General features: G+C 48.5%; 1 protein-coding gene across 1 annotated transcript; it reads right to left on the bottom strand.

The window, feature by feature from the left end:
- Positions 1–4,641: 4,641 nt before the first annotated feature.
- Positions 4,642–21,828, bottom strand: LOC119928776. The gene is made up of 9 exons (XM_038747293.1): positions 21,697–21,828; positions 16,609–18,320; positions 16,119–16,162; positions 15,416–15,623; positions 14,088–14,207; positions 13,326–13,377; positions 11,131–11,317; positions 5,604–5,791; positions 4,642–4,667 (listed from the first exon to the last, which is right to left on the bottom strand). The coding sequence occupies exons 1-9, from the start codon at positions 21,767–21,769 to the stop codon at positions 4,642–4,644; spliced, it is 2,610 nt and encodes an 869-aa protein (XP_038603221.1). The 5' UTR covers positions 21,770–21,828.
- Positions 21,829–26,045: the final 4,217 nt, after the last annotated feature.

Below are 26,045 nucleotides of genomic sequence, written 5' to 3'. Positions count from 1 at the left end.
AGACTGAGCCCCCTCCTTCCTCTCCCCCTCCACCCCTTCTCCATCCCCCCCCCGCATTACCTCCTTCCCTTCTCCACAGCACCTGTTTATATGTATATACATATATATATATTTGTATGTATTTATTACTCTATTTTACTTGCACATATTTATTCTATTTATTTTATTCTGTTAATATGTTTTGTTTTGTTCTCTGTCTCCCCCTTCTAGACTGTGAGCCCACTGTTGGGTAGGGATCGTCTCTATATGTTGCCAACTTGTACTTCCCAAGCGCTTAATACAGTGCTCTGCACACAGTAAGTGCTCAATAAATATGATTGAATGAATGAATGAATACTCTTGGGCAGAGACAGAGAGAGGCCCCACCCCTCCCACCCTTCCCTTCCTCCCCTCCTCACCCAGCCTGTTAACCTCCCCCAGCCATGGCCAGGACCAGTGGGAGAGCAAGGACATTTATCCCAGAAAAAGTCTCCCCTGCCCCTTAAAAAGGTCAGCGGGACACAACAATTTTCAGCATCCCCAAATCTTACCAGTTGGACAAACGTGCAACTGGAGCCTAAAGCAATTTGTTGACTGAGGAAGGTCTCGGGGCCAAGACGTTCGGTAGAGCTTTTTTTTAATAGTACTTGATAAGTGCTTACTATGTGCCATACACTGTTCTACATGTTGGGGTAAATACAAGGTAATCAGGTTGGACACAGTCCCTGTCTCACATGGGGCTCACAGTCTTAATCCTCATTTTACAGCTGAGTAAGGCACAGAGATCTAAAGTGACGTAGTAGAAAAGTAGTAGAGCTGGGATTAGAACCCAAGTCCTTGTGGAAAGAGCACGGGCCTGGGGGTCACTAGGCCACACTGCTTCTCTGAACTTGCAGTGGAGATCTCAGGCCTTCTGGACACCCAGGACCAGCATTTAGCATCCTCCCTCCTAGAAGTGAGGGGAGGCCCATACTGAGCCCCCTCCTTCCTCTCCCCCTCCTCCCCCTCTCCATCCCCCCCGCCTTACCTCCTTCCCTTCCCCACAGCACCTGTATATATGTATATATGTTTGTACGTATTTATTACCCTATTTTACTTGTACATATTTATTCTATTTATTTTATTTTGTTAATATGTTTTGTTTTGTTCTCTGTCTCCCCCTTCTAGACTGCGAGCCCACTATTGGGTAGGGACCGTCTCTATATGTTGCCAACTTGTACTTCCCAAGCACTTAGTACAGTGCTCTGCACACAGTAAGCGCTCAATAAATACAATTGAATGAATGAATGAATGAGTGTTGAGCCCCAGGAGATTCCTCACTCCTTGTCCTGACTCTAGTAGAGCTGAATTTTCCCCTGTGGCTGTTTGGGTCTCTCCGGAGTATGTGGCTCAGGGCTGTCAGAGCACGGTTCCCCTGTGCCCCCTCACCTTGTCCGCTGAGCTGCAGGGAGCATTGATGTCCGGCCCATCTGGGAGGCTGTTAGGGAACCTGGGAAAGCTGGAGTTCTCTACCAAGTCCAGTAGGATGCTGAGGGGCTCTGGAACGGAGACCCTGGAGCTGGCAGGGAGGGGCTCCGGGGGCAGGGCCCTCCGCTGTCACCAGTGCAGAACCCATGTCAGGCTCCGCTGCTTCACCCCCTGGTAAAAGGTGCTGGAAATAAGAGGTCAAGGTCAGACATTGTGACCCGCAGACTCTGACAGGGTAGTAAAGCGCTCAGCTGCTAGACTGGCAGCGAGGTGGCCTGCAGGGCAGATGCCCAGAGGGTGAGATACAGGAAGTCGCTACGGATCTGAGAATTAGTGAAATCTCAAGGGAGATTTCCGTGCAGCAGGAGGGACACGGGTTAGACACAAGAAAAGGCCTCCGCCCAAAGCAGGCTATCAGCGCTGGAACAGTCACTATGAAAACCTGTGGAATCTCCTTTCTGAAGATCTTAAGAATAGGGCAAACATGCTTGAAACTCTGAAAGTTAAGTGAAGGTTGTATGGAGACAGGGACATGAACTGGTTGACTTCCAGGCAGTTCTTCCTGCTGGGAGAGCTTATTATTTTGTGCACATCCAATTTGCTTCTCACCAGAGGTGGTCTCAATCAGCTTGCCCCCTTCTTACCTTACGTCACTGATTTCCTACTACAATCCAGCCCGCATGTTTCACTCCTCTCAAGCCAATCTACCCACTGTACCACGATCTCATGTAACTCACCCTCGACCATGTCCCACCTCTGGCCTGGAACTCTCTCCCCCTCCATCTACCCCAGACCATCAGTCTCCCCACCTTCAAAGCCCTATTAAAATCACTTCTCCAGGAGGCCTTCTTCCACCACACCCTCATTTCCCCTACTCCCTCTCCCTTCTGCTTCATCTATGCACTTGGATCTGTACCCTTTAAGAATTTGATATTCACCTCACCCTCAGCGGCAAAGCGCTTATGGACATATCTGTAATTTATTTTTATTGTCTGTCTCCTCCTCTAAACTGTAAGCTCCTTGTGGGCAGGGAATATGTCTACCAACTCCAGTATTGTACTTTCCCAATGACTTAATAGAGTACTCTGCCCACAGTTGTACTCTCCCAAGAACTTAGAGTGCTATGCCCACAGTAAATTCTTAATAAATATCATTGTAATTTAGTTTCTTGCCTGTCTCCTCCTCTAGACTGTAAGCTCCTTGTGGGCAGGGAATATGTCTACCAACTCTGGTATTGTACTTTCCCAAGAACTTAATAGAGTACTCTGCCCACAGTTGTACTCTCCCAAGAATTTAATAGAGTGCTGTGCCTACAGTTAATTCCTAATAAATATCATTGATTGAATGATTGATTGGTCTTGAGAGAGACTCTGTGGGAGGAGGGGTGATGACTTCTTTTGCATCAGGTTCCCCCTCTTTAAAATTCGATAGTGGTCCCTTCCACCTCCCTCTTTTGGAGAAGAAGAGGGAGGATCTCAGAAGTCTCCAGGTTCACACTTGAGATCTCCAGGGCACCTAAGGCACAACCACCAATCTGACCTGCTCCACTGCTGTGCTCTAGCAACCCTGGGGAGAGTCCAGCCCTGGTCCCTTGGATCCATACTCTGCCTGCTGATGCTGGAGGAGTCTCCCGTGCCAAAGCAGAAACGTCCTGTTCAGCTTCAGCCTCCGACATGTTTCTTTCGGGGAGTTGCATCCTTGCCCCGGCGAACTGATCATTAGTCTCTGGCAGAACTGGGCCTGTTCCCCTGCCCCAAGGAGGGCCCCAGACACTTTCCTCTACTTAATCCATTGTAGGTCTTGGCCCCTGGGGAGAAATAATAATAGTAATAATTATGGTATTTGTTAAGTGCTTACTATGTGCCAAGCACTGTTCTAAGAGCTGAGGTAGATGCAGGGTAATCAGGTTGTTCCATGTGGGGCTCACACTTTTAATCCCCATTTTATAGATGAGGTAACAGGCACAGAGAAGTCAAGAGACTTTCATTCATTCATTCATTCATTCAATTGTATTTACTGAGCACTTACTGTGTGCAGAGCACTGTACTAAGCGCTTGGGAAATACAAAGTTGGCAACATATAGAGATGGTCCCCTACCCAACAGCGGGTTCACAGTCTAGAAGGGGGAGACAGACAACAAAACAAAACATATTAACAAAATAAAATAAAACCAAGGTCACACAGCAGACAAGTGGCAGAGCTGGGATTAAACCCATGTCTTCTGACTCCCAAGCCCATACTCTTGACACTAAGCCAAGCTGCTTTTCGATTTTCCACTTGATTGTCAGCTCCTCAAGGGAAAGGATCATGTCTACCTACTCTGTTGTACTCTCCCAAATGCTTAGTGCTGGGTTCTGCACACAGTAAGTGCTCAATAAATACCATTGACCGATTGATTTAATGTAACTCCCTCCCCCATCATATCCAGCAGACACCATTCTCCCCCTCTTCAAAGCCCAACTAAAATGATATCTCCTCCAGGATGCCTTCTCTGATTAATCTCTCCCTCCCCTCTGGGTCATCTATGCACTTGAGGGTCACCTATGCACTTGAGTCTGAACTCCCCAAGTCCTTAGGGTATTCACCCCACTCCCACAGCACTTATGTACACATTCTTATGCTCTGTTGGTTCCCTTACCTGTCATTTGTTTTACTGTCTGCCTCCCCCACTAGATAGTGAGCTCATTGAGGGTACAGATCATGCCTACTTACTCTACCCTCCTCTTCCAAACATTTAGTCCAGTGCTTTGCACATAGCACTCAAATATCACAGATAGATTAATTAATGCATCTGGTCTTTGTTAGCAGGTTGGGTGATGCCCTGTGTCTCATCCAACAACTTTTTGTGATTGTGGATAGACCCAGGGAGAGGGTGTTTCGCTAGGGGTTGAGGGGGAGGCGGGGTTGTGGATTTGTCAGAGGAGCTGGGTTTGAATGGCATCTTTCTGTGTGTTCTTGGGCAAATCACTTAACATCTCTGTCTCACCTTTCCGAGCTGCAAAATGGGGATAATACTCCCTGTCCCTCCCTACTGCTCACACATTTCAAATGAGAAAATGGATGAAAGCATTTGCATTTTAAGGACGAAGCCCCACAAAATCTAGACTGCTGTTACTACTAGTGTCTCCCCAACCCCCACTGTGTTACCCAGGTGGATCCCTGGCACCAACCATGCACAGCTTACCTGCCCTGCTCTCAACAAGCTGTCATACCCAGCTGGGCTGCAGAGATGCACTGACAGATTGCAGGGGGGCAAGCCCAGCCTCCTCAACCCAATGATCACATCAAAGGAGCCCAAAGTCTGTGGGCGAAGCCCCCAGCTCTGCTCCCAGAAGAGCTGAGGCCACAGAGCAACTCTAGGTAGGGTAGGAGTGATCAGCTCCACTCAGCAGGCCCAAGGTTGGACTACTGGATTCCATGGGTAACATGGAGTGAGAAGAAACAGGAGACAGGATGAGGTTTTGGAAGAAGATGATGGGGTCAGGAGAGTTAGGAGGGTGTGGTGATCAAGCGCTTAGTACAGTGCACTGCACACAGTAAGTGCTCAATAAATACGATTGAATGAATGAATCTGGGAGAGAAGAGGCAGCCCTGAGGCTGGTAATGACCTAAGGCACAACTAAGGGCCTGGGAAAACCACAGCCTAGTGGGAGTCAGAAGGACCTGGGTTCTGATCCCAGCTCTGCCACTTTGCTGTGTTGCTTTGGGCAAGTCATTAATTTCTCTCTGCCTTTGTTACTTCATCTTGTAAAATGGTGATTAAGACTGTGAGCCTTCTGTGGGATAGAGACTGTTCAACTTGATTAGATGGAAAAAGCATGGCTTGGGAGTCAGAGGTCATGGGTTCAAATACCGGCTTCGCCAATTGTCAGCTGTGTGACTTTGGGCAAGTCACTTAACTTCTCTGTGCCTCAGTTACCTCATCTGTAAAATGGGGATTAAGACTGTGAGCCCTGCCTGGGACAGCCTGATCACCTTCTATCCTCCCCAGTGCTTAGAACAGTGTTTTGCACATAGTAAGTGCTTAATAAATGCCATCATTATTATTGTATCTACCCCAGAGCTTATAACAGTGCTTGACACATAGTAAGAGCTTAACAAATATCATTATTATTGCCCACCGAGGACAGGGTTTAATTCCCATCTTCTCCTCTTACCATCTCTGGGCCACATCCTTGGCCGGCAGAAATAAAACTGGGCCATGAGCTTCCTGTCCATGTCTCTGAGCCGCAGCATCCGGGCCCACTGCCACAGGCACCTTCTCAGGCTCTCGACCCTCCGCTCTGCCAGAGTGGCTTGGCACAGAGCCGTCCGCTGAGTCTGGCACCGCCATGCCCCAAAACACCTGTTGGGGATTGGGGGAGAGACCCAAGAGAGAAGTCCCCAATTGAGGCCAAGATTCTGCTCCTCAGCTCTGCTTTTCTTATCACGCAGAGCAGAAGCAGCATGCCGACTACAGATCTGAGAGTCAGAGGTCCCGAGTTCTAATCCCAGCTCTGTCACTTGCTTCCTGCATGTCTTTGGACAAGTCATTCGACTTCTGTGTGCCTCAGTACCCTCATCTGTAAAATGGATATGTAATACCTTTTCTTCCTCCCCCTTAGATTATGAACCCCATATGAGACAGGAACTGTGTCCAACATGATTAATTTATATCTGCCCCAGAGCTTAGCTCGGTGTTTGGCAATAAGCGCTTTAATAAATATCACTATCATAATTATTATTATCTAATCCTAGCTCTGCCACATGTCTGCTGTGTGACCTTCAGCAAGCCACTTAACTTCTCTGTGACTCATCTATAAAATGGGGATTAAGAATGCGAGCCCCACATGGGACAACTTGATTACCTTATATCTACCCCAGCGCTTAGAACAGTGCTCAGCACATAGTAAGTGCTTAACAAATACTACAATTATTATTAGAGCGACTCAGTTATCCTAGAACCCAGGGACTGCATTTCTGACAAACCTCAGATCAAGAGAACATGAGACAGCTTCTTCTGACATCACCCTGTGTTCTAGCCAGACAGATATGCATGGTTGAAAGATAGTTCCTTAATTCTCCAGCAGCCATCTATTCATTCCATCATATTTATTGAGTGCTTACTATGTGTAAAGTACTGTTCTAAATGCTTGGAAAGTACAATTCAGCTACAGAGACAATCCCTACACTATAACAGGCTCACAGTCTAGAAGGGGGGAGACAGACAACAAAACAAGTAAACAGGCATCAATATGAATAAAATTATAGATATATCATCATCATCAATCATATTTATTGAGCGCTTACTATGTGCAGAGCACTGTACTAAGCGCTTGGGAAGTACAAATTGGCAACACATAGAGACAGTCCCTACCCAACAGTGGGCTCACAGTCTAAAAGGGGGAGACAGAGAAAAAAAAAACAAACATACTAACAAAATAAAATAAATAGAATAGATATGTACAAGTAAAATAAATAGAGTAATAAATATGTACAAACATATATACATATATACAGGTGCTGTGGGGAGGGGAAAGGGGTAAGATGGGGGGATGGAGAGGGGGACGAGGGGGAGAGGAAGGAAGGGGCTCAGTCTGGGAAGGCCTCCTGGAGGAGGTGAGCTCTCAGTAGGGCCTTGAAGGGAGGAAGAGAGCTAGCTTGGTGGATGGGCAGAGGGAGGGCATTCCAGGCCCGGGGGATGACGTGGGCCGGGGATGGATGGTGGGACAGGCGAGAACGAGGTACGGTGAGGAGATTAGCGGCGGAGGAGCGGAGGGTGCGGGCTGGGCTGGAGAAGGAGAGAAGGGAGGTGAGGTAGGAGGGGGCGAGGTGATGGACAGCCTTGAAGCCCAGGGTGAGGAGTTTCTGCCTGATGTGCAGATTGATTGGTAGCCACTGGAGATTTTTGAGGAGGGGAGTAATATGCCCAGAGCGTTTCTGGACAAAGATAATCCGGGCAGCAGCATGAAGTATGGATTGAAGTGGAGAGAGACACGAGGATGGGAGATCAGAGAGAAGGCTGATGCAGTAGTCCAGACGGGATAGGATGAGAGCTTGAATGAGCAGGGTAGCGGTATGGATGGAGAGGAAAGGGCGGATCTTGGCAATGTTGCGGAGCTGAGACCGGCAGGTTTTGGTGACGGCTTGGATGTGAGGGGTGAATCAATCAATCAATCATATTTATTGAGCGCTTACTATGTGCAGAGCACTGTACTAAGTGCTTGGGAAGTACAAATTGGCAACATATAGAGACAGTCTCTACCCAACATTGGGCTCACAGTCTAAAAGGGGGAGACAGAGAAAAAAAAACAACAAAACCAAACATACTAACAAAATAAAATTAATAGAATAGATATGTCCAAGTAAAATAAATAGAGTAATAAATATGTACAAACATATATACATATATACAGGCGCTGTGGGGAAGGGAAGGAGGTAAGATGGGGGGGATGGAGAGGGGGACGAGGGGGAGAGGAAGGAAGGGTGAATGAGAGAGCAGAGTCGAGTATGACACCAAGGTTGCGGGCTTGTGAGATGGGAAGGATGGTAGTGCCGTCAACAGAGATGGGAAAGTCAGGGAGAGGGCAAGGCTTGGGAGGGAAGACAAGGAGTTCAGTCTTCGACATGTTGAGCTTTAGGTGGCGGGCAGACATCCAGATGGAGATGTCCTGAAGGCAGGAGGATATATACACATCATTAATAAAATAAATAGAATAATAAATATGTACATATATACACTAGTGCTGTGGGGTGGGAAGGGGGGTAGAGCAGAGGAACTAGCACATCCGCTAGTTTGGAGGATGTGAGGAGGGAGGGCATTCCAGGCCAGAGGTAGGACGTGGGCCAAGGGTCGATGGCGGGACAGGTGAGAATGAGGCACAGTGAGAAAGTTGGCTGCAGAGGAGTGGAGTGTGCGGGCTGGGCTGTAGAAAGAGAGAAGGGAGGTGAGGTAGGAGGGGACAAGGTGATAGAGAACTTTGAAGCCAGTTGTGAGGAGTTTTATTAGTGAAAGCCAGTATTATGGGAGGCTGAGGGTTCTGTCTCTGTGATATAGGATCCACCTTTAAGAAACAGGACCTATTCCTTTGTTGGCGAGTCCTCTACAATCATTTCCATCATCAAATAAAGCATTTATTATCCTTTAAAGGTTGGAGCCCCAGAGAAAGGGCACTAGTCCTTCTAATAGCATTTATTTTGAAGTGAAGATGCACCCCTTAGGTTTGTAGTAGAGTGGAGATGTGGGAACATCTTTGAAAGAAATCCTTAAATGTACACTTCTATAGCATACCTGAAAATTTGCCTGAAATCATACTCTCACATTATTATTTATTAGTATTAAAAATAAAACCTTCCAACAGCACAGTCTTCCTGAAAGATGCTTATAAGAAGTCTTGCAGTTAGGCACTTGTTTAGCTATCGTACAACTACATTTGTTTAATTGATTCATTGATTGATTGACTGATAGGGAAGAGAATGAGGAGAATCACAAGAGTTGAGTATGCAGGCAGAATGGGTATAGTAGATGTCTGTCCATAATTAAGGGAAGTTAAGTGACTCGCTCAAGGTCACAGCAGACAAATGTCAAAGTCAGGACTAGAACCCAGATCCTTTTGACTCCCAGGCCCATGCTCTCTCTACTAGACCATGCTACTTCTCTGCACTTACGTACGTATCTTTAAATTATGTTATAAATTACTTATTTGTTCATATTAATATCTGCCTCCCCTTCTAGACTGTAAGCTCCTTATGGGAAGGGAATGTGCCTGCTAATTCTGTTGTATTGTGCTCTCTCTCAAGCACTTAGTCCAGCGCTCTGCACAAAGTAAGTGCTCAATAAATACCATGGATTGATTGATTGAGGACAGGGTCCCTGCCATCATGGGGCTTACAATCTAAAGGAGGAAACAGGAAAGATGATAAGAAAGAATCCGAGGAGGAGCTGGGCCTTGAGGCTCTTTGGGGCTCACAAACCATACTGTCCTGGCCCTGATACAGCTAGCAGGCCTCTGGAGAACTATCTGGCCAATTCCCACTTACACCTACTAGGTGCATTACCATGTTAATACAATCACTCATCCTATCCCACCTGGATTACTTTATCAACCTCCTTGTTGACCTCCCAAACTCCTGCCTCTCCCCACTCCAGTCCATACATTGCTCTGCTGCCCGAATTATCTTTCTACAGAAACGTTCAGGGCACGTCACCCCACTCTTCATAAATCTTCAGTGGTTGTCTATCCACCTCCATAGTAAACAAAAACTCCTCACCATTTCACTCCATCACCTTGCCCCCTCCTACCTCACCTCACTTCTTTCCTTCTACAAACCAGCCTGCACATTTCATTCCTCTGGTGCTAACCTTCTCACTGTGCCTCTATCTCGCCTGTCTCACCACAGATCCCTCGCTCATGTCCTGCCTCTAGCTTTGAATGCCCTCCCTTCTCAAATCCGTCAGACAATTACTCTCCCCCCATTCAAAGACTTACTGAAGGCACATCTCCTCCAAGAGGCCTTCTCAGGCTAAGCCCCACTTTCCCTCATCTCCCACTCCCCTCAGCATCGCCCTGCCTTGCTCCCTTTCATTCATTCAATCATATTTATTGAGCACTTACTGTGTGCAGAGCACTGTACTAAGCGTTTGGGAAGTACAAGTTGGCAACATATAGAGACAGTCCCTACCCAACAACAGGCTGCCCCATAGCACTTAAGTATATAACTGTAATTTTATTTATGTATATTGATGACGGCTTATTTGTGTTGATGTCTGTCTCCCCCTTAGAGTGTGAGCTAGTTTTGGGCAAGGATTGTCACTCTTGACTGTTGTATTGTAGTTTCCCAAACAGTACAGTGCTCTGCACACAGTAAGACAATAAATATGATTGAATGGAGTACAAAGTGATACCTGGGGATAACTGTATTGGAACCATTTCATTAGGCATTAAATACTCCTAGGATCTATGGTTATTTAGTAAGTTTCTGCTTCAGATTACTAAACAGTTCCTAAGGGAACTGAAAGTTCATGCTATTTCCATAAGGTCCAAAGATAGAACTAGAGGTGCTTTGGCAGGGAGAAGCAGCATGGTCTAGTGGATAGAGCATGGGCTTGGGAATCAGAAGGACCTGGGTTCTAATCCTTGCTCTATCACTTGTCTGCTGTGTGACCTTGGGCAAGTCACTTAACATCTCGGTGCCTCAGTAACCTCATCTGTAGAATAGGGATTAAGACTGTGAGCCCCACGTGGGACATGGACTGTGTTCAGCCTGATTAGCTTGTATCTACCCCAGTGCTTATTACAGTGCCTGGTACATAATAAGCACTTAACTACCATTTTAAAAAAAACAGTTTATGGAAGTAATTCAAGCTCCTTTAGGGTGCTTTCTGCTGGTAGCACAGAGCAGGGAACGACAGGTGGGAGGGAGGGAACCTTAACTGAGCATATCAGGCCTGAAGCCTTCTAGAGCTCAGAGCAAAGCAATCAGACCTGGGAAGGGGCGGGAGGTAGGGAGGGGGGCTCTGAGAAAGGGAGTCAGAGAGGTGTCTGAGGGGCCAGGTAGGCCAAAGACCAGTGGGGTAGAGCTTAATGGTGGCAGAAAGCAGAGAGGGAGAAAGAGAGAGGAGGAGAGAAAGCTGAGATCTCAAATTCCCAGCAAATTTTATGTGGGTTTTGATTAGCATTAACAACCACGCCATCAGCCACTCACTGGCCAAGCTGGTTTTTCTGGCTCTGGGCCACCAGAGGGGAAATCCAGGCTGTCTCAATGGAGCGGCAGTGCCAAGCCTGGAACACTCTCTGCAGCCTCTTCCTCCCCAGCACGGCCCGAGCTTCCTCCAGCCTGGCTTCCGCTCTGGCAGTCTGTTCCTTCTGCAGATGGCACAGTCTGAAAGCTGCTGCCAAGCAGGGTGAAACAGCAAGGAGTGGGACAACAGATAAGGCAGTGATCTTTATCTCTCAGTACCTTCAATCAATTAACCAATCAATGGTATTTATTGAGTGCTTCCAGGGTGCAGAGCACTGTACTAAGCAGTTGGGAGAGTACCTGTGGCTCAGTGGAAAGAGTATGGGCTTGGGAGTCAGAGGTCATGGGTTCTAATCCCGGCTCCGCCACTTGTCTGCTGTGTGACTTTGGGCAAGTCACTTCACTTCTCTGTGCCTCAGTTATCTCAACTGTAAAATGGGACAACCTAATCACCTTGTATCCCCCCAGTGCTTAGAACAATGCTTCATACATCGTAAGCACTTAACAAATACCATCGTTATTATGCAATAATAATTATTATTATGGTATTTATTAAGCACTTACTGTGTGCCAGACACTGTACTGAGCGCTGGGGTGGATCCAAGAAAATCGGGTTGAACACTCTCTGTCCTACATGGCGTTCACAGTCTTAATCCCCATTTTACAGATGAGAGAACTGAGGCCCAGAGAAGTGAACTGACTTGCCCAAGGTCACCTAGAAGACAAGTGGGGGAGCCGGGATTAAAATCCATGACCTTTTGACTCCCAGGCTCCTGCACTATTCACTATGACATGCTGCTTCTCTTTGGCCTAGAGAACAGTTAGACACGTTTCCGGCCCACAAGGAGCTTCTGGTCTAGAGGGAAGGACTTACAAACTTCCTCCTCTAGACTGTAAGCTCGTTGTTGGTAGGGAATTTGTCTGTTTACTGTTACACTGTACTCTCTCAAGCTCTTAGTGCAGTGTTTTGCACACTTTAAGCACTCAAATGCAAATGAATAAACCAAGGTGTACCTTGCAAACCTCTTCTGTACAGGTTCCCTTTCAATTTGCACTGACCTCACCCCTTTCCTCCTTGTCCTTCACTTCCTGTGCCACTAAGCTCAGTTGTAGGAAAGGAAGGGAACTAAACTGTAAACTCTTTGAAGGCAGGAACTGTGTCTACCAACTCTATTGTAATACATTCTCCCAGACACTTACTACTAATGTTCTGCACCCAGTAAGCGCTCAATAAACACCACTGATTGAATGAATGATTGATTGGGAGCATCTTCCATTTTCCGAATAAGCGCATACCGGCCAGCCGTCACAGGTCCCGATCGACCAGCATCTTCTGATCCAGGCCTTCCACAGTCCACCTGGGTGGAAGCTGGCTCCACAGCTCTATCTGCTCCCTGCAATGTCCCCCAAAGTCACGTTAACCCAGGAGAGAGGGAGCTCGTACCCACCCCCACCACGAGTTCAGGCTGGCCCTATTCATTCAATCGTATTTATTGAGCGCTTACTGTGTGCAGAGCACTGTACTAAGTGCTTGGGAAGTACAAGTCGGCAACATATAGAGATGGTCCCTACTCAACATTGGGCTCACAGTCTATACCGTCGATCCCCGGCCCATGTCCTTCCCCTGGCCTGGAATGCCCTCCCTCCACATGTCTGCCAAGCTAGCTCTCTTCCTCCCTTCAAAGCCCTACTGAGAGCTCACCTCCTCCAGGAGGCCTTCCCAGACTGAGCCCCCTTTATCCTCTCCTCCTTCTCCCCATCCCCCCAACCCTACCTCCTTCCCCTCCCCACAGCACTTGTATATTTGTAAAGATTTATTACTCTATTTTACTTATACATATTGACTATTCTATTTATTCTGTTAATGATGTGCATATAGCTTTAATTCTTTGTTCTGACGATTTTGACACCTGTCTTTGAGTGCTTACTGTGTGCAGAGCACTGTACTAAGCGCTTGGGAAGTACAAATCGGCAACATATAGAAGCTCCACACAGAGGTCAGACTGGGCTGAGCCAATCCGGGTTCTGAGGTGGCCTCAACTAGTCTCTGTAAACTGACCTCATCTGTCACCCTCCCTCCCTTCCAAGCTAGCCATGCTGCTCCAGTTGGGGAGACCAGCTGGTGTGTGCATGCATGGTTTGGGGGTGGAGTTACCTACATGGAAGCAGCTCCATGAGACCCTTCTGATTCCCAGCTGAACAGCAGTATTGCTGGGGACATTGGGAAGTTATCAGTGGAACATGGGCCCCCTTCCTTCCTCACTGTATATTCACACTCCTCCTTAGGACTGTCCCTTCTCAGTAAGGGGACAGCCCTCAACCTGTCCCCTATCAAGGTGAATGTCATATCTGCTACACCCTTTGGTCCTTTTGCAGGTCACCACCCAGTATATTTAGGCGCAGAACAGTCACCTGAGAGGCAATTGGATCAACAGTTAATGTGCATCCCATAGTGGAGAAAGCTGAGAGGCAGGAGAGGGTAATGGGATACATGTCAGGGAGTATCTATTCTGTTTATTATGAAGGCAGGACTGACACTGCAGCAGGAGAGACTAAAGGTTAGCGATCAAGGAGAACTACCTGTCTGCAGATAGGAAGACACAAGGAAGATGGGAGATGTTTAAGAAAATGGGATGCTACTACTTTTCTGAGAGTGCAGTACTGCCTGGAGGCTGGGAGGTGGTTGAGATAACCTCTCACATCATATTCCCAGGAACCTCTGAATCTTCAAAATCCTCAAACCAACTATTATGAAAAAACAGCTCCCTTCTTCCCCAAACCATAACCACTGCTCTGCCCAACTGCACTGCTTGTGCAACAGTGAGACTGAGGAGGGGGAGCCCCACAGGTTAATGGGAAGTATGGGGAAGCCGTGGTGGAGCCCCAGCTTACTGACTAGGCTGGCTCGTGGCACTGGCTACCTTCCTGTGTGGGCCTCTCCTCCCTCCTCCTTCAGCAGTCCGGGAATCTGCAGGAGGAGACGACGGCTCGGCCAGAACCAGCTGCTTCCTCTCCTTCTGCTTTATTGAAGTCTCTTTCCACTGGACCAGAAGAGAAAGGGTGAAATGTTACTTCAGCCCCTAGCCCCAGTCTGCCCAGGGAGACCCCTGGGAAGGTAATGTAGGAGCCAGAGGTCTGGAGTTATAGCCATTCCAGATTCAGATTCCCCAGACATCATGTAGGGCAGATATTTTCCACCTTTTCCCAGTCCATAGTAGTAGCAGCAATAGTATTTAGGAAGCACTCACTGGGTGCAATGCACTGTACTAAGCGCCGGGCAACAAATATTAGATGCCTAAGACACGTTCCCTGCCCTTGAGGAATTTACACTCTGATGGGGTGGGGAGAAGAAACAGATGATGAATGAGCCAGTGGGACAGAAGAGTCTAATGCAAGAAGTCAGGAAATGGTGGTTGTAGTAATAATAATAATAATAATGATGGTATTTGTTAAGCGCTTACTATGTGCAAAGCACTGTTCTAAGTGCTGGGGAGGTTACAAGGTGATCAGGGTGTCCCACGTGGGGCTCACAGTCTCAATCCCCATTTTTCAGATGACGGAACTGAGGCACAGAGAAGTTAAGTGACTTGCCCAAAGTCACACAGCTAACAATTGGCGGAGCTGGGTTTTGAATCCCTGATCTCTGGCTCCAAAGCCTGGGCTCTTTCCACTGAGCCACGCTGCTTCTCTATTAGCTCTCACCCTGTCATAAATCTACTGTGTGACCTGGGACCAGTCACTTACCCTTTCTGGGTCTCTGTTTCTTCATCTGCAAATGAGGATAATTATACCTGTCTCTCCCTTCCTCAAAGATGGGAGGATAAAATGTGATAAATGACGTTAAAGGACTTTGGAAAAGTATAAAGTAGTCTTTATGTTTTTGAACACTCCTTTCTTTACCTTACACAATTGTTTAAATTGATCTCTCTGCATAAAGATGTGCATCATTTTCAGTTCATTTTAATCCAGTTGCAATCTTTTTGGGGTGAGCTTTTCGTGGCATTTTCTGTTTGTCCCACCTCCCTTCCCAGTGCTCAGTCTTCTGGCCTCACTTTAGCCATCAGGGGGAAAAGCACTTTTCCAAGGTTGCTGAGCACCGTGGTGCTCTAGAGGAACAGGCTGAAAAAAATCCTCGCTGGAGGATTCCATCCAGACCTCTCTCTCCTGGCCTGCCTCCTTCCCAGAGCTGGTCTCCTCCATCCCCTCTATCCCAGGGTCTCCCCCACTCCACCTGACCACCCCTGCTTACCTTGCGGAAGCTCCTGATCAGGACGCCTCGTGAGTGTGTCCTCCGTGCACTGTCCAGCTGAATGTCCCTCAGCTGCACTGCCCACCACAGGGCCCTGATCCCCTTTCGCAGCAGCTGCTGCCTGTACAGATGCTGGGCCGCCAACTTCCCCAGCATGTGACACCGCCAGGCCCCAAAGCACTGGGAGAGAAGGCTACTAGCTTGGTCCCTGCAGGAGAACCAGGAGCTTAGCTTGGCGGGGGTTCTGGGAATACCACCCAACACCTCCTGAGGGAAGCTCTGTGCAGAACCTCCTTCAGGGAACTGGTGAGATGATTGGGGTTCAAGAAGATGATCAGTGTTCTTGCTTGAGTTCTAGGTGCTGCCTCCAAGCCAGAGAGCACACAAGTGACATCAGTGTGCTTCACTATGCAACCGGCACAAAAGTGGCATTGGCCATAGACCAGTGAGCGGGTGACTCTGCCTGCTCATGGCACTGGCTACCTTCCCATGTGGGCCTCTCCTCCCTCCTCCCTCAGCGGTCAGGGAATCTGCAGGAGGGGACGATGGCTCGGCCAGAACCAACTGCTTCCACCCAGAGGGTGGCTCCTAAGAATGGAGCCAAAAGCTTGGTGCTCAAAGGGTTGACTCCCCTACTAGGGGGTCAGAAGCCAGAAGAAAGTTATCATCTCCCCTCCTCCCCTATAAAAACCTTGCCCCTCACCTTGTCTGTTTGTTCTTCAGAGATACAGTGCCCTCAGCAGAAACCTAGGGAGTTAAAGAGGACAGAGTAAATCTCCAGAAGGGGGACAGAATCAGCACCCAGAAGAGAAATGGAACCCAGGACACAAGGAAAGGAACTAGGGGTGCAAGCTGAGCACCTATCCCTATCCCCACCCCTATTCCCCACAGGCAGCACAGCTGTGTGCAGAAGCAGCATGGCTTAGTGGAACGAGCTGGGACTTAGGAGTCAGAGGTCATGGGTTCTAATCCTGCTCAGCCATTTATCAGCTGTGTAACTTTGGGCAAGTCACTTAACTTCTCTGCACCTCAGTTACCTTATCTGTAAAATGGGGATTAAAACTGCGAGCCCCATGTGGGACAACCTGATTACCTTGTATCTACCCCAGTGCTTAGAACAATGCTTGGCACATAGTAAGCACTTAAATACCATCATCTGGTGTCCCTCCTCCTGCCCAGGACCTCCCTCTCACCTCCCCTTGTAGTGCATCCTGCAGCTGCTCCTCATCTTCCTGGCCCGGATCTCGATCCTCCTGGCTCTGCGTCACCATTGGGGTCTTCTCAGCTGGGTCCAGCTCCAATCTGGCTTCGTCCCGCCCCCAGGGGACCCCAAGGCAGCATGCTGCTGCTCCCTGGGCCCCAGGAAGATGCAACTTGTGGCTGCTCTCAGAGTCTGAATCGCAGTCTCTCTGGTCCTGTCTGCCCTCTTCCCCACAGGTGCTGAGCCCAGCACTGGGATCCCTGCTCTCTGGGGCCTTCTGCCCAGCAGCAGCATGGCTGGCCTCTCCTCTCCTTGCTGGAGTTCCACTGCCCTCACCACCTTGAGAGATGCCACCTTTATCTAGACTGAACTGCTGAGCCAAAACACTGTCCACCTGTAGGGCAGCACCTCTGCTAGAGACCCCGACAGGACATAGACCTCCCCTTGGCCGCATCTCCCAAGACACTTGCACTCCATCTGGAGCAGGGCCAGGGGGGTACTCTTCCCCACTGGGCATGAGAGGGGGAAATGGTCCAAATGGGAGCCCAGTGTGGGCCTCTCCCTTCCTGGAAGCCTGCCATATCCTCTTGGCCCCAAGGAAAAGAGAAGCTTTAGAGGGGCGCGCTTTAGTTTCAAGGTCAGCCAAGGAGTTAGCATTGACAGTGGAGACGGGATCAGTCCAACTTCTCTCAGAGAGGCTGAGTCTTCCGGTTCCAGCTCTGGGTACACACCGTGTGACATGCTTGTCTTTAGTGGGGGAGTCAGAGGATTCAGCAGCACCCAGGTCCCTGGTCTTCAGCCCCTGGCCTGTGGCCACAGCTGAGTCCATCGGCAGTCCCCTTCCTCTCAGCATCCCTGGGAGACAATCATCTGGGGCAGCCCCTTCCAGGTGGGCCTCACTGTCCCCCTGAGAGCCACCCAGTTCAATCAGAGCCACCTCCTGCCTGAATCTCTGCATGCAGGAGGGCAGGAGGGCAGAAGTGTGGGTTGCCTGGAAGACAGCCTGCATGGCCTGAAAGCTGGCAGAAGGGTCAGGAGGCTTGCAAGGGGGACCCAAACCTTCCAAAAAGAAGGGTTCTCTAAGGTGGTGGTGAGGGTCCCTGTTTCCACTGACACTGCCTGAAGAACAATGGGACTGCGTGGGAAATAATGGGACCTTATCAAAACCCACCAAGCCCTGGGAAGTGCTCTGGTCAGAAGTAGGAGGTGCTGCCTGGTGGATCTGAAATGGCTGCCCTCTGGGTGGGCTGAGCCTGCCTAGAACATGGTGTCTGCCCCTGGGGCACTGGGGCCCTGGCCCCTCTTCGGGCTTCCACAATAGGATTCTCTTAGGCTGTTCCTCCAGATAGAGGCTCTGGTTTCTCTGCCACAGGATCTTCTCTTGTGATTTCCCAAGCAAGTTGGGTGCCCTGCGAGATCTCCAGGAGCAGGGTTGGAGGTTACTTTGCTGTTGGAAACAGGAGTTGGGCTGCTGGCTAGGGGCCTCCTTCAAAGGTTGGCATGAACCCAGTAGGTTGGTCTGGATCAGCCTGGGATCCCTCTTCCAGAAGGCTTTGCCGCAGGGGATGAGCAAACCTCCAGTCTGAACCCCACTTTGCTCCACTGCCTGTCCAGTTGCCTTATCTGCCCAGTACGGGGGCACCACAGCATCACTTCTGTCTCCCACGTACAGACTGACACCCACATTCTTCTGAACTCTCCTTTCTGTTTAAAAAAGGAGAGAAAAAGACTTGCAGCTGAGGAAAACAAACATTCATATTTGCCCTCTTCAGCTCTGATAGGGCTGATTTCAGCTACTCAGGACAGATAGCAGGATGTCTTCATTCTATCAGGCTTTCCCCCTGAGCCCAGCCAAGTGCAGAGGAAGTCAAAACTTCTTTTCTAGTCCAGATATTGCTTAGTTATGGCAATGGTTATGGCAGGTCACTTTGTCTCTGGGCCTCTGTTTCTCACTCTGTAAACAGGAGAAAGCAATTCTCACCCTCCCCAGTTCTTTGGGAATGCTGAGAAGGCAACTGAGAGAAGAGATGCTAAAGTGCTCTGAGCTCTTAGAAGAAAAAAACAGGATATGAATTTGAAGCACTTTTGCCAGAGACCAATTGTGGTCAATTCCAGAATTGCTGGCCTCTTTGATCCTTAACAAAAGGGGACTTTTGATGAGGTGTTTTTTTCCCCCCACTAACAGCCAAGGGCATAAAAATGAAAATCTCTCCCTGAGTCCTGTTTCTGCCTTCTTGCCCAGCCCCATTTGAATAAACCCATTGGCAGATCATCCTGCTGCCCCTTCCCCAGCTGTTGGATGGTTGGAAGGGGGAGGGCTCAGAGACTCAATTAGTTATCCCCCATCCTCCTATTAGACACTCAGCCCAACCTGAGAGGGAAATTTCCCCTTCTGCCCCTTGGGAGAACTGGCACAGTGACTGAGCTAAATGGGGAAACAAGAATGAAGAGGGAGAGACAGGGGAGACTAGCCCTTTGTCTGGAGAACTCTGCAGAGATCAGAGACACTAAACCTCCTCTGGGCTTCCAGATCCATAAAAAGGCAGCTAGATGATGCCCTAAACCTGAAGAAAATGATTTCCAGGCCCCCACAAGGATTGCCCCTCCACCAGGGCAGCCCACCCCATCCCAGCTGTTTGACTCCGGATGCTGCAGGTTTTGATTTTGTTTATTCTCACCCTGTAGATCACGGGAGGGAGGGTTGGGAGTGGGCGAGGGAGACAGGAGAAAAGAAGTGCAAGCACACAACCAGGCTGGGACTAAACCCAGCTCCTTCCCAGCAGGTAGGCTACAAGGTCCTGCTGGCTCCCTCTACTAATCTGATCAAAGACCGTGGAGCAGACTTTATCAGGAATTTGGCAGCACAGTCATTCAGCAGCCCAGCATCAGGCTCCAAGATAGGCTTTTACCACCCCTCTGACTCTCGCCAACATATTGCTTAGGGGCAGGGGGTTCTGTTTTAATTAATTTAGCACCAACTCTTGCAGGCATCTCCTCCACCAGACCTCCAGACCCCTGCTCAGAGGCACTCAGAATGATTCCTTACCCTGGTTGGGTCTATGAAACCGAGGAGAAGTGGATGACTGAGAAACTATCTGGCAGAGAGGTTTCATGTAGACAACCCAGCTTGGAAAAATTACGGGCAAAACACCTTTAGTCTGAGGTCCAAATTCTCCATTTGGACTGTGCAAGTGGAGTAGTAATATTTATTAAGTGTTTACTGGGTTTAAAGCACTGACTAAGTGCTGGGAAGAATGTGCAAGTGGGAATTAGACACAAACTGTGTCCTTAGAAGGGCTCCCACTCTGTAAATATAGGTCAGGGGAGGACTGGATAAGTGACTTCCCCAAGGTCACATATTAGGCCAGTGGTAATACTGAGCTCAGAACCCAGGCTTCTTGACTCCTGGTCCCAGACTCCTTCCACCAGGCCATATTGCCTCCCCAGCTCCCATGACCTTCTGCAGAAGGGTGAGCTGACGGCCCATTTCCCAGGCCCAGAGGAGCCCAATTATTCCATTTCCACTTCCTCTGGGCGATCCAGACACCAATTCTGCCTTTCCCATAGAGGTAGGTTAACAGGTGGCATTTACCAATGGAGGGACAGTAGATTTTTTTCCTATCATAGAACAAATCTCTCTCTAAGACCATCGTCCTACAAATATACCCCCCACCAGCCCCCACTCGGTGAATTCCCTCCAGACACTGGCTTTGGTTGCAATCACCCGCTTTGGTCTGGGTGATGTCATCCAGCAGCCAGCAGGGTCAGCCCTGGACGGTCATTGAGGCACCCTTAACCAGGCACATTAAAGGGAAATCCAAAGGCCAGTCAGCTGCTCCGTGAGATGAGTTGGAACTGTCCAAAGAGAGCAGACTTCCCCCCCTCTCTGTGTGCGGGTGTCTCCCCCCCGCACCAGACAGACCCAGCAGTCATGGCCCACCAGTCTCTCCACTGAAGGAGTTCAAAGGATCTTTCCCCAACTGCTCCCAGCCAGAGGCCCCACATCACCTCCATCCTGGGCCCTCTGGCTCCTTCACAAGCCCCGGGAGCCCTGATCCCGCCAAGCCGGAGTGACCCCTCCAGCCCCAGGTTACTCACTCCGACGGCCAACCCAGGACATGCTGCTCCTTCCGGCAGGACGGGTGGCAAGATCAAACGCCCCTTTGTGTGGGAGCCTCTGAACTCCCAGGTGCCTGGCAGCTTTATCCCCCTTCGCTGGCCTCAAATCCCAGCAGCAAGCTGGCCCAGCTGAGACCCTAAGAGGCTTAGCAGTGGTGATTAGAGCTGCTGCCTTGTCCCGCTACTACAGATGGGCTCTGGATGGGGGCTTTGACCCACAGTTAATTAGCTGCCACCAGGAGATGGCAGATGAAGGAGGGGGAGGGCCAGTCGGGAGACTGGGATAGCTGCCCCTCCCCTGCAAGCCCACACGGCCTCTGGCATCCTGGCAGTGGTTGCCAACCCAGAGTGAGATGCTCATTATGGGCAGGGAATGTTTCTGCTAATTCACTCAATCGTATTTATTGAGTGCTTACTGTGTGCAGAACACTGTACTATGAGCTTGGGAAGTATAAGTCGGCAACATATAGAGACGGTCCCTACCCAACAACGGGCTCACAGTCTAGAAGGGGGAGACAGACAACAAAACATGTAGACAGGTGTAACAAAATCATCAGAACAAATAGAATTAAAGCTATATGCACATCATTAACAAAACAAATAGTAAATATGTACAAGTAAAATAGAGTAATAACTCTGTACAAATATATATACAGGTGCTGTGGGGAGGGGAAGGAGGTAGGGTGGGGGGGATGGGGAGGAGGAGAGAAAAAAGGGGGCTCAGTCTGGGAAGGCCTCCTGGAGGAGGTGAGCTCTCAGTAGGGCTTTGAAGGGAGGAAGAGAGCTAGATTGGCGGCTGTGTGGAGGGAGGGCATTCCAGGCCAGGGAAGGATATGGGCCGGGGGTCAACAGCAGGACAGGTGAGAACGAGGTACAGTGAGGAGGTTCCTGGGCACTTAGCACAGTGCTCTGCACATAGTAAGCACTCAATAAATACCACTGATGGAGAAGGGTTTCTTACCTGATCTCCATGGAGCTCTTGGGCCAGTGGCCCTGTTCTCCTTTCCACTGGAGGCTGAGACCTTCTTCTCCATCGTGATTCTCACTTCATCAATCAGCTTCCTTGAGGGAGATGTTCGACACTGCCTCAGATGTCTCTCTGAAGATCCACAGCAAGAGGAAACAAGGCTACTGGACCCTGGAAGGGGTGGAAGATGAGGGAAAGCAGGCAATATGTCAAGAATATCACTCCCAAGAGAAAATCCATTGTATTTTAGATTTAAATCTTAGGTTCTTTCAAAATAACATCCTCTTCAAGCTATTTAAAAAAAAAACACGGATGTCTCCATTTTGCATCACCTCCAAAAATCGCTATTTAGTAGTATTTTGAGTGGAAATGCACTGTATACCAAGTGCTTCGAAAAGTACAGTAGAAAAGGAAGATTATATTCCCTGCCCACAAGGGGGAAGGAGTCTAATAGGGGAGATCAACAGAATTATTTCTAAATCATGGGAGCAGTAGAAAGAACAAGCAGCAGATAGAAAGCTGAATGAATATCTCAAGATGAAACATCAGAATGAAAAATTGAATATACAGCTGAATACACATACATACATAAGTGCCGTGGATAGAGAGAAATATACAAGAGGACCTACTGCTTATTTATTTTCTGCTTACAGTGGCTCTGCAAAGGGAAATTCCATTTTTTGAAGAAAAATGTATCTGAATCCACAGGGAAAGTCTAACATTTGGCTCCAACCTAATGTTAAAGGGGATTCTACCATGCCCACGGGGGCTCAGTGTCTTTGCACCTGTAGAAATGGTGCTGTCGATGGTGGAAACTGGGTGCGTAAGTCTTGCCACTGAACCCATCCCACTATCCTGATTTCTACACATTCACTTGATAGACTGACTTATTTGGGGGCTCATCTGGGGCATTTTCCATCATTCATTCATTCATTCAATCATATTTATTGAGTGTTTACTGTGTGCAGAGCACTGTACTAAGCACTTGGGAAGTACAAGTTGGCAACATAGAGAGATGCTCCCTACCCAACAATGGGCTTACAGTCTAGAAGGGAGAGACAGATAACAAAACAAAACATGTGGACAGGTGTCAAGTCATCAGAATAAATAGAAATAAAGCTAGATGCACATCATTAACAAAATAAATAGAATAGTAAATATGTACAAGTAAAATAAATAGAGTAATAAATCTGTTCAAACATACATACAGGTGCTGTGGGGAGGGGAAGGAGGTAGGGCAGGGGGGATGGGGAGGAGGACAGGAAAAAGGGGGCTCAGTCTGAGATGGCCTCCTGGAGGAGGTGAGCTCTCAGTAGGGCTTTGAAGGGAGGAAGAGAGCTAGCTTGGTGGATCTGTGGAGGGAGGGCATTCCTGGCCAGGGGGAGGATGTGAGCCAGGGGTCAAGCCTCTGACTCCGCTTCTCTACTGGTTGCTCATTTGAGCTTCCCTCATCCAGTGAATTCAGGAGAACCCAGGAGTCCTCACTCACCGCTCCAGCTGTAAATTATCATCTGCCTCCCAACACGGAGTTGGCCAGGCCCAAGGAATGGCAGAACGGCAGACTGCGGCTCGCTGCTCCCATACCTTGATTGGCCGGGGACACTTGCAAGTCAGCAGAAAAAAGAATCCAGAACGACGTCCAACAATGCTACTTATCAAGGGTACAAAGTAATTGGGAGAGAACAAAGAGTCCCAGAGACAAACACTAAAATAATTTACAGACAGAAGGAAGAAGGAGAGGTGGGTATGCATGAGTTAGTGCTTGAGTAATAAGATATATAAAATATATACACGTATATAAGTGTAAGTGCTATGAGGAGTTGTGAATCCACAAAGTGCATAGGTAGCACAGAAGTTATGAAGAGGTAGTTGGAGGTAGGGAGGGCTATAATATTGGGAGATTATAAATTCAATAGGGATTGCCCAATTGAGAAGATGTAATTCCAGAAGGACTTTGAAGGTAGGGAAACCTAATGTCTTTAGGATTCGAAAGGAGAAGGCAAGGGTTGACAGTTGGAGAGATGAGGAGGAGTTTCAGAGTTTAGCTTGAGAAGAACAAAGTGTGGAGCTGGGGTATAGGAAGGACAGAGCCGACTTGAATGCCTTAAAGCTAAGGGACTGGAGTTTCTGATTGTTGAAGAAAGAATGGACAACCATTGAAGACTTTTGAAAAAAGTGATCCAGTCAGCAGACAAGTATATACTGGAGAGGAGAGAGACTGAAGGCAGGGAGACCAGTGAGGAAGCTGATGCAGAAGCCAAGCCAGACAGAAGACAAGAGCTTGGCCCAAAGAGGTAGCCATTTGGATGGAGAGGAGGAGGTGGATCCTAGATATACTTTTCCCCTTTCCCATGCTAGTCCACAGGAGGGACTATTACAATAGTTTCAGGTGCCGAGGCAGGGTTTGGAGGAACAGTGCAGAGCAGTCCAGTGGGAACTTCCTCAGCACTTATGCATTCAGTCTTCCTCAGCATTGTGTGCATACCAATTGACATACTCTATTATTTTATTTATCCATCTTCCTTCTCTTGTTCTAGCCAGTTGTACTAACTGTAAATAATTTTGTGCCTGCTCGCTCCCCTGTTAGATGGAAAACTCCATCCGACTCCATCCATTAGTGGGTTCTAATCCCAGACCTGCCACTTGTCTTTGTGACCTTGGGCAAGTCATTTAGTTTTTCTGTGCCTGTTACCTCATCTGTAAAATGAGGACTGATTGTGAACCCCATGTGGGACAGGGGCTGTGTCCAACCTGATTATCTTGGATCTACCCCCGTGCTTAATACAGTGCCTGGCACACAGTAAATGCTTAGTAAACACCATTTTTAAAAAGAGATCTCCTAGAGGGCAATTACTTCTACTGGCCTCTCCCTAGTACTTAGTACTATGCTCTAAATGCAGGAGGAGGTGCTTGATAAATTACTATTGATTGATTTTAAGAGTCTGATATCCCCTTCCATCATATCCAGTTGCCTAGCAAAACTGAATAGCTTCCCAGGCCAGCAGGATTCTGGACCCCATCCACACAATGGCCCACATCTTGGCCCCTCTCTGACCCCACCGGGGGTTTGAGGGTACCCAATCAGGGTACGGTATACCATTTATTACTTACAATTGCAGTGTGTGTTAAGTACTTATAATGTGCTTATAATGTGCCAAGCATCATGCTAAGCACAGGGTAACAATAATAATGAATAATTATGGTATTCATTAAGTGCTAAGGACTGTTCTAAGAACTGGGGGGTAGATCAATCAATCGTATTTATTGAGCTCTTACTGTGTGCAGAGCACTGTACTAAGCACTTGGGAAGTACAAGTTGGCAACATATAGAGACAGTCCCTACCCAAACCAGGTTGGACACAGTCCCTGTCCCACATGGGGCTCACAGTATTAATCCCCATTTTACAGATGAAGTACAGTGCTCTGCACACAGTAAGCACTCAATAAATATGATTGAATGAATGAAAGATGAGGTAACTGAAGCACAGAGAAGTTAAATGACTTGCACAAGGTCACACAGCAGACAAGTGGCAGAGGCAGGGGTAGATACAGAATTATCAGATCAGATCAATCCCTGTCCCAGATGGGGCTCACAGCCTAAGGGGGCAGGAGAACAAATACTGAATCTCCATTTTCATAGATGAGGAAATTGAGACACAGAGACTTGCCCAAGATCAAACAGCAGAGAAGCAGCATGATTTAGTGGAAAGGGCACGGACTTGGGAATCAGAGGTCACGGGTTCTAATCCCCGCTCTGCCACTTACTAGCTGTGTGACTTTGGGCAATTCACTTAACTTCTCTGTGCTTCAGTTCCCTCATCTGTAAAATGGAGATTAAGACTGTGAGCCCCAAGTGGGACAACCTGGTTACCTTGTATCCACCCCAGTCCTTAGAACAGCGCTTGGCACATAGTAAGTGCTTAACAAATACCATCACCATCATCATAGCAAACAGGTGGCAGAGGCAGGATTAAAACCCAGGTCCTCTGAATCCCAACCCCGTGCTCTTTCCACTAGGCCATGGTACCTCTGCCAGTCTGGGTCTCTGTCCAGGGTCCTCTCCCGTCCCTCCCGGCAGCAGCCTTGGCAGTCCTAGATCCTGTCCCCTCTCCCGCTCTGATTTTTCATCCATTCCTTCATTCAACCGTATTTATTGAGCACTTACTGTGTGCACAGCACTGTACTAAACGCTTGGGAAGTACAAATCTTCCCCCCAAGGTCCTCCGGGGGCTTTTCCGTTAGGGAGCTGAGCGTCCCTCACACAGCAGCCTTCCCACCCTCCTGTCGGCTGGGCGGGTGGGCAATGGGTCCTGCTCCCCAGAGCTACCGTTTCATCGCCTCTC

This window comes from Tachyglossus aculeatus, chromosome 5, assembly GCF_015852505.1.
Source record: "Tachyglossus aculeatus isolate mTacAcu1 chromosome 5, mTacAcu1.pri, whole genome shotgun sequence".
Taxonomy (NCBI): Eukaryota; Metazoa; Chordata; class Mammalia; order Monotremata; family Tachyglossidae; genus Tachyglossus; species Tachyglossus aculeatus.
Note: the sequence above shows the minus strand (reverse complement) of the source record. Positions and strands in the feature narration are given on the sequence as shown.